The sequence below is a fragment of the Coregonus lavaretus genome (assembly GCF_964263955.1).
Source record: "Coregonus lavaretus genome assembly, chromosome: 7".
In the NCBI taxonomy this organism is placed as follows: Eukaryota; Metazoa; Chordata; class Actinopteri; order Salmoniformes; family Salmonidae; genus Coregonus; species Coregonus lavaretus.
This window is the reverse complement of record NC_139994.1, coordinates 9,472,704-9,487,703: the sequence shown is the minus strand read 5'-3', so window position 1 is coordinate 9,487,703 and position 15,000 is coordinate 9,472,704. Positions and strand designations below refer to the sequence as shown.

At 45.9% G+C, this 15,000-nt stretch overlaps 1 protein-coding gene across 2 annotated transcripts in view; it reads left to right on the top strand.

Moving 5' to 3' along the window:
- Positions 1 to 15,000, top strand: part of LOC311132765 (cytoplasmic dynein 1 intermediate chain 1-like) — a gene marked incomplete at its 5' end in the record, with an annotated part of 85,925 nt that overhangs the window by 57,698 nt on the left and 13,227 nt on the right. For both annotated transcript variants that reach the window (XM_084166062.1, XM_084166061.1), the window contains 3 exons: positions 473 to 586; positions 1,207 to 1,340; positions 1,764 to 1,908. In XM_084166062.1, the coding sequence (XP_084022188.1) occupies positions 473 to 586; positions 1,207 to 1,340; positions 1,764 to 1,908 (393 nt within the window). The remainder of the gene's footprint in view (positions 1 to 472; positions 587 to 1,206; positions 1,341 to 1,763; positions 1,909 to 15,000) is intronic.

The window sequence follows — 15,000 nt, the reverse complement described above, 5'->3', positions numbered from 1 at the left end:
CTTTGTGTCATCTCAGTGTTGTAGGAAGACATATTTTACATGTTTGTGCATATTCAGGTTATACCTACTGATAACTTTCATAAGATATTGAAATGTGTGTGAAATAATATAGTGTATACTACATTATTCACAGTTCTTCACATGTAGAGCTATTTAAACAACAACACTATGACATAGATACAAATTAAATGATATTTGAACTTAAGTGATACAATAAGGGAGACATCCAGTGTGTTTTTTCATGGCCATTCCCTTTCTGTGTCAGTACTACCTGTGTCTGTACTTCCTGTGTCTGAGCTCTCTGTACTTCCTGTGTCTGTCTTTCCTGTGTCTGTCCTTCCTGTGTCTGTCCTTCCGGTGTCTGTACTTTATGTGTCTGTACTTCCTGTGTCTGTCCTTCCTGTGTCTGTCCTTCCTGTGTCTGTACTTCATGTGTCTGTACTTAATGTGTCTGTACTTCCTGTGTCTGTAGCACCCGGTGTACTGTGTGAATGTGGTGGGAACGCAGAATGCCAACAACCTGATCACCGTGTCCACAGACGGCAGGATGTGCTCCTGGAGTCTTGACATGCTCTCTCAACCACAGGTAAGAGCTGATTTGACATCAGTCAATAATGATCTGTGTCATTAAGGCGCATGTCTTCAAACTGATTCAGAGTCAGCAATAGATTAGATTATCACATATGACATACAGCATATTGTCATTAAAGAGAGTGGTACTATAACTGACTCATGTAGCTAATACCATGACAAAGCCCTATCAAACAGTGTAGCTAATACCATGACAAAGCCCTATCAAACAGTGTAGCTAATACCATGACAAAGCCCTATCAAACAGTGTAGCTAATACCATGACAAAGCCCTATCAAACAGTGTAGCTAATACCATGACAAAGCCCTATCAAACAGTGTAGCTAATACCATGACATAGCCCTATCAAACACAATGTATGCTATATAACTGCAGTATGTCTATGTGACATATGTCACAGACTCACTATAACTAGGTCAGCACAACCTTAACATGAGGTTCAAACCTTTAACTCCGTGTTTGTGTGTGTGTGTCTCTGTGTATCTCTGTGTGTGTGTGTGTGTGTGTGTGTGTGTGTGTGTGTGTGTGTGTGTGTGTGTGTGTGTGTGTGTGTGCGTGTGTCTCTGTGTATGTGTGTGTGTGTGTGTGTGTGTGCCTGTCTGTGTGTGTGTTGTAGGAGAGCATGGAGCTGGTGTACAACAAGTCTAAACCGGTGGCTGTAACAGGCATGGCGTTCCCAACTGGAGACGTCAATAATTATGTGGTGGGGAGTGAGGAGGGAACCGTGTACACCGCATCCAGACACGGCAGGTCAGAGGAACACTCACTCACACACACCAACACACACACACACACACACACACACACACACACACACACACACACACACACACACACACACACACACACACTGAGACACACAAACAGGCATGGAGACACTGACACACACACACACACACACGAACACTCACACAGGTAGACACTGAGACAAACTGACACCTGTACTTTCAGTGATTGATATACAACCAGAAATAGCAAGTGAACCCATGTATAGTTACAGACAAATGTGTACACACACACACTATAAGCTTCATATTTTGATGAAGTGTATCTCAGCTATAAGCTCCTGTTACCTATTGAACATGCTATTAGGACCTAGTTCCCCCCAAATAGTATCCTTGGTTCTCTCTGACATGCTCTCTCTCTCTCTCTCTCTCCCATGCTCCTTTGCAGCAAGGCGGGGATCTGTGAGATGTTCGAGGGCCACCAGGGGCCCGTGACGGGCCTCAGCTGTCACAACGCTGTCGGCCCTGTAGACTTCTCCCATCTCTTCGTCACCTCGTCGTTCGACTGGACTGTCAAACTGTGGAGCACCAAGGTAGAGGGACCTGTTTGTGTCTAAACTAGGCGTTACCTACCTGTCCTGACTGAGTAGAGGAATGCAACAGACAGAGTGACTGTCAGTGTCACAGACTGTGTTTGTGATTCAAATAGGATTACTTTTTGAATTTGTTCACTGAGTCAAAAAAGAGGAGCTAAATAAATACATAGATACATTAGGAGGGATGGAGGGAGGAGGGAGGGAGGTTACGTGTCCGTGGCAGTGAGCCGACTGGACTGGAGTGGACTGTGGATGGAAGGAGCGAAGGATGAATGAAGAAAGGGAAAGAAGGGATGGAGGGATGTAGAGAACAGGAGGAGAACGGGAGGAGAACGGGAGGAGTGAGGCTGTTGACTGGGGTTTAAACCACAGAGAGGCAGCGGTGGCCAGGGAGGCTGCAGACTGCTGTGGAACTCCTCTCTCTCCCATTCTGGCCTTTCTGTCTGGAGACAGAGGAGCGCACCACAACCACCACAGAGACGGACAGAGGGAGGGAGAGAGGGAGGGAAGGAAGCAGGGGTGAGGGACGGATAAAGGGAGAGGGAAAAAGTAAAGAAGTGATGGGATAAGAGAGAGAGAGGGACTGGGTAACATACAGTATATAGGCGGGAGGGAGGGGTGCGAGAAAGAAAGAGCAAAGGAGAGAGAAGAAAGTGAGAAAGTTCTTGAAAAAAAGAGAGGGAGAGTTGAAGTTAAATTAGGAAAATCCAGCTGGCTGGAAGGGTTGGTTTAGGAAGAGGAGAAGAGAAGAGGAGAGGAAATAGACCCCATCATAAGACTCACTCCACTGAACAAAAATATAAACGCAACATGTAAAGTGTTGGTCCCAAGTTTCATGAGCTGAAATAAAAGATCCCAGAAATGTTACATACGCACAAAAAGCTTTTTTATTTCAAATTGTGTGCACACATTTGTTTACATCCCTGTTAGTGAGCATCCCTTGTGCTGGGGACAATAAAAGGCCACTTTAAAATGTGCAGTTTTGTCACACAACACAATGCCACAGATGTCTCAAGTTTTGAGGGAGCGTGCAATTGGCATGCTGACTGCAGGAATGTCTACCAGAGCTGTTGCCAGATAATTTAATGTTAATTTATCTACCATAAGCCGCCTCCAACGTTGTTTTAGAGAATTTGAAAGTATGTCCAACCTACCTCACAACAGCAGACCACGTGTAACCATGCCAGCCCAGGACCTCAACATCCGGCTTCTTCACCTGCGGGATCGTCTGAGACCAGCCACCTGGACAGCTGATGAAACTGTGGGTTTGCACAACTGAAGAATTTCTGCACAAACTGTCAGAAACCATCTCAGGGAAGCTCATCTGCGTGCTCGTCGTCCTCACCAGGGTCTTGACCTGACTGCAGATGGCGTCGTTACCGACTTCAGTGGGCAAATGCTCACCTTCGATGGCCACTGGTACGCTGGAGCTGGAGAAGTGTGCTCTTCACGGAAGAATCCCGGTTTCAACTGTACCTTGAAACCGGCCAGATGGCAGGTATGGTGTCATGTGGGCGAGCGGTTTGCTGATGTCAACGTTGTGAACAGAGTGCCCCAAGGTGGCGGTGAGGTTATGATATGGGCAGGCATAAGCTACGGACAACAAACACAATTGCATTTTATTGATGGCAATTTGAATGCACAGAGATACCGTGACGAGATCCTGAGGCCCATTGTCGTGCCATTCATCCGCCGCCATCACCTCATGTTTCAGCATGATAATGCACGGCCCCATGTTGCAAGGATCTGTACACAATTCCTGGAAGCTGAAAATGTTCCAGTTCTTCCATGGCCTGCATACTCACCAGACATGTCACCCATTGAGCATGTTTGGGATGCTCTGGATCGACGTGTACGACAGCGTGTTCCAGTTCCCACCAATATCCAGCAACTTCGCACAGCCATTAAAGAGGGGTGGGACAACATTCCACAGGCCACAATCAACAAATGGTGGTCACACCAGATACTGACTGGTTTTCTGATCCACGCCCCTGCCTTTTTATTAAGGTATCTGTTACTAACAGATGCATATCTGTATTCCCAGTCATGTGAAATCCATAGATTAGGGCCTAATGAATTTATTTCAGTTGACTGATTTCCTTATATGAACTGTAACTCCATAAAATCTTTGAAATTGTTGAATGTTGCGTTTATACTTTTGAAAACCAAAATAAACCAAACCCCAAATAAAAAAGAGACACTAATAAAATCTATATTTTATCAGGCTGGATGCATTTGATATACAGTAAACAGGAACATTTTACAAATGTTGAATGTGTGACATACACTGAACAGGAACACTCCGATAGTGCAAATGTATGTATTATTCAGTGATATGTTCAAAGTGTAGATGCACCAAGTTATTATAAAATATTAAAACATTCTGCAGTTATTTTTCTGGATCAGGGAATTCCCTTCTCTTAGAGGGGTGCCACAGGAATGTGTGTCTGTCTCCTGTCCCTGTGTGTGTGTGTGTGTGTGTGTGTGTGTGTGTGTGTGTGTGCGTGCGTTCTTGAGTGTGTGTTGTGTGTGTACATGAGTGTGTGTGTGGTTGTGGGTACACCTTAGCTGGCTAACCTTTGCTTACCTAAGGTTACCCTAGAGGTTTACCTTCACCTTGCCAATCAACGCCATCAAACGACACACTGAGTTCAAAAAGGCCGGAATGCAAAAGTCTGAATGTGTTTTTACATTCAGAGACGCAAATATTATGGTTATGAAAACATGTGGGTTGTGAGCTGCTTGACTCTGATGTTCACAGGGAGACGTCTAGAGACTGAGGGCGCATAACTTAACTGTCTCTGTCTAGTTATGACCTTAGAAAACAGTTTCTGTGTCTGAAATAGCACCATACAGTGTACTAGTAATGTGCAATATGGGCATTCTATTCCCTATATAGTGCACTAGACTATGGAATAGGGGTTATGAAATAGCTGTGCTCATACATGCTAGGTACATGCAGCTTATTGATCATTATTATAGTAATTGTCTCTCTGGCTTGATTGCGTGAGAGAGAATGAAGGAAGCCTACTCATCATAAGATCTTCATTCCACTACTTGGCCTAGTTTAACCTGATGTCCTTAGCCAGATCACATTCATAAAGTACTTCATAATGACTTCTCTGCCCCTTCTCTGTTTCCCAGCAGTTGTAGGATGTGTCCCAAATGGCACCCTATTCCCTATATATGGCTGTGGTTAAAAGTAGTGCACTAAATAGGGAATAAGGTCATTTAAGATGCAGCCGTAGACTTGGTGAGAATGGAACAACTGGAATAAAGGCAGACCAGGATTCTCTCTGTTGGAACTCCAGTTTGGAATCTAAAGGCCAGGATTCTCTGTTGGAACTCCAGTTTGGAATCTACAGACCAGAATTCTCTTTGTTGGAACTCCAGTTTGGAATCTACAGGCCAGGATTCTCTTTGTTGGAACTCGAGTTTGGAATCTACAGGCAAGGATTCTCTCTGTTCAAACTTGAGTTTGGAATCTACAGACCTGGATTCTCTCTGTTGGATCTCCAGTTTGGAATCTACAGACCAGGATTCTCTTTGTTGGAACTCCAGTTTGGAATCTACAGGCCAGGATTCTCTCTGTTGGAACTCCAGTTTGGAATCTACAGGCCAGGATTTTCTGTTGGAATTCCGGTTTGGAATCTACAGGCCAGGATTCTCTCTGTTGGAACTACAGTTTGTCTTTTGAATTTATTTTGAGAAACATGAGTTTGGCCAGAGTCTGTGGCTTCAGGCTCATGTGATGGTGCCTGGAGAGCAGGTCAGCAGTAGGTAGGCCTAAAGGATTTTAGGGAAAATAACCTAATCAAAATGGATAGCTCCTTGAAAGTGGGAATATGCCAGGCCTATTGGGCCAAAATCAATGATGGGCTATTGTATAGATCAGGGCTGCCCAACCCTCTTCCTGGAGAGCTACCGTCCTGTGGGTTTTCAGTCCAACCCTAATTTAACACACCTGATTCTACTTATTAGCTGCTCAACAAGACCTTAACTAGCTGAATCAGATATGCTAAATTAGGGTTGGACTGAAAACCTACAGGACAGTAGATCTCCAGGAAGAGGGTTGGGCAGCCCTGGTATAGATAATAGAACAAAAATGAATGAAACTTTTAAGAGATCTGATTTTTTGTTTATAAATACTTTGCTAAAATGACACACTTAGTTATCTACCCACCTTGTTCCTTTCTGTTAGCATGTGCACGTAGTAAGGACACCATAATGCCTTCAGGATAAGTGTCTTTTCAGATTCCACAATGATTCTTTAGTTGTGGACACTACATCACTGCACTCCTTCTCTTGCTTTTGGTCCTCATCATTGTAAGTCACCTTGATTTTGCACCTGTGTGTTTTATCATTTTCTTTATGAAAAGATTTAGCGAACTCCATGACAGTAGCTAAAGCAAGGGGCTATAGCAACACACAAGCCGAGAAGGCCGACTCTCCAGCCTTTGGGAATCTCGCTCCGCGCCCCAGTCAAATTGGGCACGCTCCAGTCAAATTGGACACGCTCCGCTACTCGCTCCGCTCCAGCTCCACTCCGCTCACATACTCTGCTGTAGACTGAGCCTAATAAGGCATTTTTCATTTAATTTGTATTTAATTATAAGTAAGTCACAGCCTTTATGCTCAATGTATAGACTATAATGATTTAATACAACAAAATGTTGTTTAAATGCTAAGCGCTTTATGTCCCTACCAGCCTATTGTGTTGCACTCGCAAATGCTTCACAATGTATTTATTTGTAGGCTACAGGCTTGAAATAATTGAAATAATATAGCTTAAATAATTCATTTTCATTCCTTCTTAGGCTCCCTGTCTGGCTTCTGACCTATTTGGAGTGTTTATATGCTGTATAATACGACCTATTTGAAATGATGAGCGCTTCTTACATTCACCTTTTTATGTTTATTAAAATATTTTTCATTAAAATCATATGGTTTGGTTTCAATACTTCAAAACCAAATGGTAGGTCCAGGTAGTCACAGCAATAGGTGGGTGTTGGTTAAATTGTGATTTTAATGAGAGAATTCGGATCGTCATTTTTTTTTTTTTATGAGCGCGGAGCTGTTTTTAGCGGAGCGGTTGGAAAGGATGTGGAGCAAGCACCACTCCATGAGCGATGAGCGGGATTTCCGACCGCTCAACTCCGCTCACATGCTCTGTTGGAACTCCAGTTTGGAATCTACAGTTTGGAATCTACAGTTTGGAATCTACAGGCCTGTTCCCTCTGTTGGAACTCCAGTTTGGAATCTACAGTTTGGAATCTACAGGCCTGTTCCCTCTGTTGGAACTCCAGTTTGGAATCTACAGTTTGGAATCTACAGGCCTGTTCTCTCTGTTGGAACTCCAGTTTGGAATCTACAGTTTGGAATCTACAGGCCTGTTCTCTCTGTTGGAACTCCAGTTTGGAATCTACAGTTTGGAATCTACAGGCCTGTTCTCTCTGTTGGGACTCCAGTTTGGAATCTACAGTTTGGAATCTACAGGCCTGTTCTCTCTGTTGGAACTCCAGTTTGGAATCTACAGTTTGGAATCTACAGGCCTGTTCTCTCTGTTGGAACTCCAGTTTGGAATCTACAGTTTGGAATCTACAGGCCTGTTCTCTCTGTTGGAACTCCAGTTTGGAATCTACAGTTTGGAATCTACAATCAATCAATCAAATCTATTTATACATCAGAAGATGTCACAAAGTGCTATACAGAAACTCAGCCTAAAACCCCAAACAGCAAGCAATGCAGATGTAGAAGCAGGAACCTAGGAAGAAACCTAGAGAGGAACCAGGCTCTGAAGGGTGGCCAGTCCTCTTCTGGCTGTGCCGGGTGGAGATTATAAGAGTACATGGCCATTTAAGGCCAGATTGTTCTTCAAGATGTTCAAACGTTCATAGATGACCAGCAGGGTCAAATAATAATATGTGGTTGTAGAGGGTGCAACAGGTCAGTACCTCAGGAGTAAATGTCAGTTGGCTTTTCATAGCTGAGCATTCAGAGGTCGAGACAGCAGGTAGGGTACAAGGTAGCATATCCGGGTTCCATAGCCGCAGGCAAAACAGTTGAAACTGGAGCAGCAGCACGACCAGGTGGACTGGGGACAGAAAGGAGTCATCAGGCCAGTTAGTCCTGAGGCATAATCCTAGGCCTCAGGTCCTCCGGGAGGGGAGGGAGAGAGGGAGAGAATTAGAGGGAGCATTCTTCAATTCACACAGGACACCAGATAAGACAGGAGAAATACACCAGATATAACAGACTGACCCTAGTCCCCCGGCACATAGACTATTGCAGCATAGATACTGGAGACTGAGACAGGGGTGGGTCGGGGGACACTGTGGCCCCGTCTGACGATACCCCCGGACAGGGCCAACCAGGCAGGATATAACCCCACCCACTTTGCCAAAGCACAGCCCCCACACCACTAGAGGGATACCAACAGACCACCAACTTATTACCCTGAGACAGGCCTGTTCTCTCTGTTGGAACTCCAGTTTGGAATCTACATTTTGGAATATACAGGCCGGTTCTCTCTGTTGGAACTCCAGTTTGGAATCAGTTTGGAATCTACAGCAAATGTCAGAATTGCAAAATCCTGGAGGGACTGCTATATGTCTCAGAAATTAGAAGTCTGACAAACAGAGAGCGAGGGGTGGAGAGAGAGGGAGGGAGAGAGAGGGATGAGTCACTCAGCCCATAGAATGATAGAAAAGGAAGATGAAGAAAACGGTGACCTACCTTTATCATGGTGTTGATGGCAGGCAAACAGTTTCAATTCAGGCTTGAAATTGGTTCTCTCAAGGTTTGCAGCGGGGTGTGTGTGTGTATTAGTAGTAGGAGGCTGTGGTCAGGTGTGTATGTATTAGTAGTAGGAGGATGTGGTCAGGTGTGTATGTCTTCCTGTCCCTTCCCTTGGGAGAGGGAAGGGGCTGGGAAAGGAGAGAGAGAGGAGAGGAGAGGAGAGGAGAGGAGAGGAGAGGAGAGGAGAGGAGAGGAGAGGAGAGGAGAGGAGAGGAGAGGAGAGGAGAGGAGAGGAGAGGAGAGGAGAGGAGAGGAGAGGAGAGGAGAGGAGAGGAGAGGTGTTTATTTATTTTCCATTTTGTACTTGAACTATTTGCACATAATATGACATTTGAAATGTCTTTATTATTTTGGAACTTTTGTGAGTGTAATGTTTACTGTTAATTTTTGTATTGTTTATTTCACTTTTGTTTATTATCTAAATTATTTCACTTGCTTTGGCAATGTAAACATGTTTCCCATGCCAATAAAGCCCTTTGAATTGAATTGAAATTGAATTGAAAGGGAGGGGAGGAGGGGAGAGACAGAGCACATTCCTCCCAAGCAGTCTGTCAGCCTGACTCCCTCTCCCAACCTGTCTCAGCCCATCCTACCGGACTCCCACTCCCTACCTGTCTCAGCCCATCCTACCTGACTCCCACTCCCTACCTGTCTCAGCCCATCCTACCGGACTCCCACTCCCTACCTGTCTCAGCCCATCCTACCTGACTCCCACTCCCTACCTGTCTCAGCCCATCCTACCGGACTCCCACTCCCTACCTGTCTCAGCCCATCCTACCTGACTCCCACTCCCTACCTGTCTCAGCCCATCCTACCTGACTCCCACTCCCTACCTGTCTCAGCCCATCCTACCTGACTCCCACTGGCTACCTGTCTCAGCCCATCCTACCTGACTCCCACTTCCTACCTGTCTCTGCCTACCTGACTCTTTCCTACTCCCTACCTGTCTCCGCCTACCTGACTCTTTCCTACTCCCTACCTGTCTCCGCCTACCTGACTCTTTCCTACTCCCTACCTGTCTCTGCCTACCTGACTCTTTCCTACTCCCTACCTGTCTCCGCCTACCTGACTCTTTCCTACTCCCTACCTGTCTCCGCCTACCTGACTCTTTCCTACTCCCTACCTGTCTCCGCCTACCTGACTCTTTCCTACTCCCTACCTGTCTCTGCCTACCTGACTCTTTCCTACTCCCTACCTGTCTCCGCCTACCTGACTCTTTCCTACTCCCTACCTGTCTCCGCCTACCTGACTCTTTCCTACTCCCTACCTGTCTCCGCCTACCTGACTCTTTCTTACTCCCTACCTGTCCAGAATGCATTTAGCAACCCTCTGGAATTCTCTCTGACAGGCATAGGAGGAGGAGGGGATGGATTCTCCATCTCTCTCGCTCTTTCTCTCCCTTTCTGTCTCTTCTCTCTCTCTGCTCCCTCCCTTTTATGCCCCCTCACATCTGTCTCTGTCTTTCTCCGTCTCTCTCTCTTCCCACTCTTTCTCTCCCTCTGTTTGTTCTTTTATTCTTCCCCTCAGACAGCTGTTCCACTAAGGTTACAGTACACCTTTGGAGAGGGAGACTTTCATGTCTTAGTTTTTTTACGACACTGTGTGAATGTGCAAAGCTTTTTAATTATGCCCTTCACAGACAGACCCCAAGGCTGCAGTGGGGCCACGCTGCCTTTTTCTCCCTCTATCTCTACCCCCCCCCCCCCCCTCTCTCGCTCTCTCTCTCGTGCTCTCTCTATCTCTCTCTCTCTATCCCCCCCTCTCTCTCTATCACCCCTCTCTCTCTATCCTATCTCTCTCATCAAATCAAATCAAATCAAATTGTATTTGTCGCATGTGCCGAATACAACAGGTGTAGACCTTACAGTGAAATGCTTACTTACAAGCCCTTAAACAACAATGCAGTTTTAAGAAAGAATACCAAAATAAAATAAAAATAAAATACAATATAAAATAATAAGAAATAAAAGTAACAAATAATTAAAGAGCAGCAGTAAAAATAACAATAGCGAGGCTATATACAGGGGGTACCGGTACCGAGTCAATGTGCGGGGGCACCGGTTAGTCGAGGTAATTGGGGTAATATGTACATGTAGGTAGAGTTATTAAAGTGACTATGCATAGATAATAAACAGAGTAGCAGCAGCGTAAAAGAGGGGTGGGGGGCAATGCAAATAGTCTGGGTAGCCATTTGATTAGATGTTCAGGAGTCTTATGGCTTGGGGGTAGAAGCTGTTTAGAAGCCTCTTGGACCTAGACTTGGCGCTCCGGTACCGCTTGCGGTGGCAGTGAGAACAGTCTATGACTAGGGTGGCTGGAGTCTTTGACAATTTTTAGGGCCTTCCTCTGACACCGCCTGGTATAGAGATCCTGGATGGCAGGAAGCTTGGACCCAGTGATGTACTGGGCCGTACGCACTACCCTCTGTAGTGCCTTGCGGTCGGTTGCCGAGCAGTTGCCATACCAGGAGGTGATGCAACCAGTCAGGATGCTCTCGATGGTGCAGCTGTAGAACCTTTTGAGGATCTGAGGACCCATGCCAAATCTTTTCAGTCTCCTTAGGGGGAATAGGTTTTGTCGTGCCCTCTTCACGACTGTCTTGGTGTGCTTGGACCATGTTAGTTTGTTGGTGATGTGGACACCAAGGAACTTGAAGCTCTCAACCTGTTCCACTACAGTCCCATCGATGAGAATGGGGGCATGCTCGGTCCTCTTCTTTTTCCTGTAGTCCACAATCATCTCCTTTATCTTGATCACGTTGAGGGAGAGGTTGTTGTCCTGGCAACACACGGCCAGGTCTCTGACCTCCTCCCTATAGGCTGTCTCATCGTTGTCGGTGATCAGGCCTACCACTGTTGTGTTATCGGCAAACTTAATGATGGTGTTGGAGTCGTGCCTGACCATGCAGTCATGAGTGAACAGGGAGTACAGGAGGGGACTGAACACGCACCCCTGAGGGGCCCCCGTGTTGAGGATCAGAGTGGCGGATGTGTTGTTACCTACCCTTACAACTTGGGGGCGGCCCGTCAGGAATTCCAGGATCCAGTTGCAGAGGGAGGTGTTTAGTCCCAGGGTCCTTAGCTTAGTGATGAGCTTTGAGGGCACTATGGTGTTGAACGCTGAGCTGTAGTCAATGAATAGCATTCTCACATAGGTGTTCCTTTTGTCCAGGTGTGAAAGGGCAGTGTGGAGCGCAATAGAGATTGCATCATCTGTGGATCTGTTGGGGCAATATGCAAATTGGAGTGGGTCTAGGGTTTCTCGGATAATGGTGTTGATGTGACCAGCCTTTCAAACCACTTCATGGCTACAGACGTGAGTGCTACGGGTCGATAGTCATTTAGGCAGGTTACCTTAGTGTTCTTGAGCACAGGGACTATGGTGGTCTGATTGAAACATGTTGGTATTACAGACTCAGACAGGGAGAGGTTGAACATGTCAGTGAAGACACTTGCCAGTTGGTCAGCACATGCTCTGAGTTCACGTCCTGGTAATCCGTCTGGCCCTGCGGCCTTGTGAATGTTGACCTGTTTAAAGGTTTTACTCACATCGGCTACGGAGAGCGTGATCACACTGTCATCCGGAACAGCTGATGCTCTCATGCATGTTTCAGTGTTACTTGCCTCGAAGCGAGCATAGAAGTGATTTAGCTCGTCTGGTAGGCTCGTGTCACTGGGTAGCTCGCGGCTGTGCTTCACTTTGTAGTCTGTAATAGTTTGCAAGCCCTGCCACATCCGACGTGCATCGGAGCCGATGTAGTACGATTCGATCTTAGTCCTGTATTGACGCTTTGCCTGTTTGATGGCTCGTCTGAGGGCATAGCGGGATTTCTTATAAGCTTCCGGGTTAGAGTCCCGCTCCTTGAAAGCGGCAGCTCTACCCTTTAGTTCAGTGCGGATGTTGCCTGTAATCCATGGCTTCTGGTTGGGGTATGTACGTACAGTTACGGTGGGGACGACGTTATCGATGCACTTATTGATGAAGACAGTGACTGATGTGGTGTACTCCTCAATGCCATCGGAAAAATCCCGGAACATATTCCAGTCTGTGCTAACAAAACAGTCCTGTAGCTTAGCATCTGCTTCATCTGACCACTTTTTTATTGACCGAGTCACTGGTGCTTCCTGCTTTAGTTTTTACTTGAAAGCAGGAATCATGAGGATAGAATTATGGTCATATTTTCCAAATGGAGGGCGAGGGAGAGCTTTGTACGCGTCTCTGTGTGTGGAGTGAAGGTGGTCTAGAGTTTTTTTCCCCTCTGGTTGCATATTTAACATGCTGGTAGAAATTAAGTCAAACGGATTTAAGTTTCCCTGCCTTAAAGTCCCCGGCCACTAGGAGCGCCGCCTCTGGATGAGCATTTTCTTGTTTGCTTATGGCCGTATACAGTTAATTGAGTGTGGTCTTAGTGCCAGCATCGGTTTGTGGTGGTAAATAGACAGCTACGAAAAATATAGATGAAAACTCTCTTGGAAGATAGTGTGGTCTACAGCTTATCATGAGATACTCTACCTCAGGTGAGCAAAACCTCGAGACTTCCTTAGATATCGTGCACCAGCTGTTTTTTACAAATATACATAGACCGCCACCCCTTGTCTTACCAGAGGCTGCCGTTCTATCCTGCCGATACAGTGTATAACCCGCCTGCTGTATGTTATTCATGTCATCGCTCAGCCACGACTCAGTGAAACATAAGATATTACAGTTTTTAATGACCGTTGGTAGGATATTCGTGCCTGTAGTTCGTCCATTTTATTATCAAGCGATTGTAAATTGGCCAATAGTATCGATGGCAAAGGCAGATTAGCGACTCGTCTCCGGCTCCTTACCAAGCACCCCGATCTCCTTCCGCGATATCTCCTTTTCTTTCTACTGCGAATGACGGTGATGAGGGCCCTGTCGGGTGTCTGGAGCAAATCCCTCTCGTCCAGTTCAGGTGAGTAATCGCTGTTCTGATGTCCAGAAGCTCTTTTCGGTCATAAGAGACGGTAGCAGCAACATTATGTACAAAATAAGTTAAAAACAATGTGAAAAAAACACACAAAATAGCACGGTTGGTTAAGAGTCCCATATAACGGCAGCCATCCCCTCTGGCAGCCATCTCTCTCTCTCTTGCTCGCTCTCTCTCTCTCTCTCTGCCTCCCTCTCTCTGCCTCCCCTCTCTCTCTCTGTCTCTCTGTCTCTCTCTCTCTGTCTCTCTCTCTCTCTCTCTCTCTCTCTCTCTCTCTCTGCCTCCGTCTCTCTGCCTCCCCTCTCTCTCTCTCTCTGCCTCCCTCTCTCTGCCTCCCCTCTCTCTCTCTCTCTGCCTCCCTCTCTCTGCCTCCCCTCTCTCTCTCTCTGTCTCTCTGTCTCTCTCTCTCTCTCTCTGCCTCCCCTCTCTCTCTCTCTGTCTCTCTCTCTCTCTCTCTCTCTCTCTCTCTCTGTCTGCCCCCCCCCCCCTCTCTCTCAATTCAATGTTAACATTGCCAAAGCAAGTGAAGTAGATAGTAAACAAAAGTGAAATAAACAATAAATATTAACAGTAAACATTACACTCAGAAGTTCAAAAAAATTAAGACATTTCAAATGTCATATTATGTCTATATACAGTGTTGTAGCAATGTGCAAATAGTTAAAGTACAAATGGGAAAATAAATATACATAAATATGGGTTGTATTTACAATGGTGTTTGTTCTTCGCTGGTTGCCCTTTTTTTGTGGCAACAGGTCACAAATCTTGCTGCTGTGATGGCACACTGTGGTTTTTCACCCAGTAGATAAGGGAGTTTATCAAAATTGGGTTTGTTTTCGAATTCTTTGTGGATCTCTGTAATCTGAGGGAAATATGTGTCTCTAATATGGTCATACATTTGGCAGGAGGTTAGTGCAGCTCAGTTTCCACCTCATTTTGTGGGCAGTGTGCACATAGCCTGTCTTCTCTTGAGAGCCAGGTCTGCCTACGGCGCCTTTCTCAATAGCAAGGCTATGCTCACTGAGTCTGTACATAGTCAAAGCTTTCCTTAAGTTTGGGTCAGTCACAGTGGTCAGTATTCTGCCACTGTGTACTCTCTGTTTAGGGCCAAAAAGCATTATAGTTTGCTCTGTTTTTTGTTAATTCTTTCCAATGTGTCAAGTAATTCTCTTTTTGTTTTCTCATGATTTGGTTGGTTCTAATTGTGTTGTTGTTGCTGTCCTGGGGCTCTGTGGGGTCTGTTTGTGTTTGTGAACAGAGCCCCAGGACCAGCTTACTTAGGGGACTCTTCTCCAAGTTCATCTCTCTGTAGGTGATGGCTTTGTTATGGAAGGTTTGGG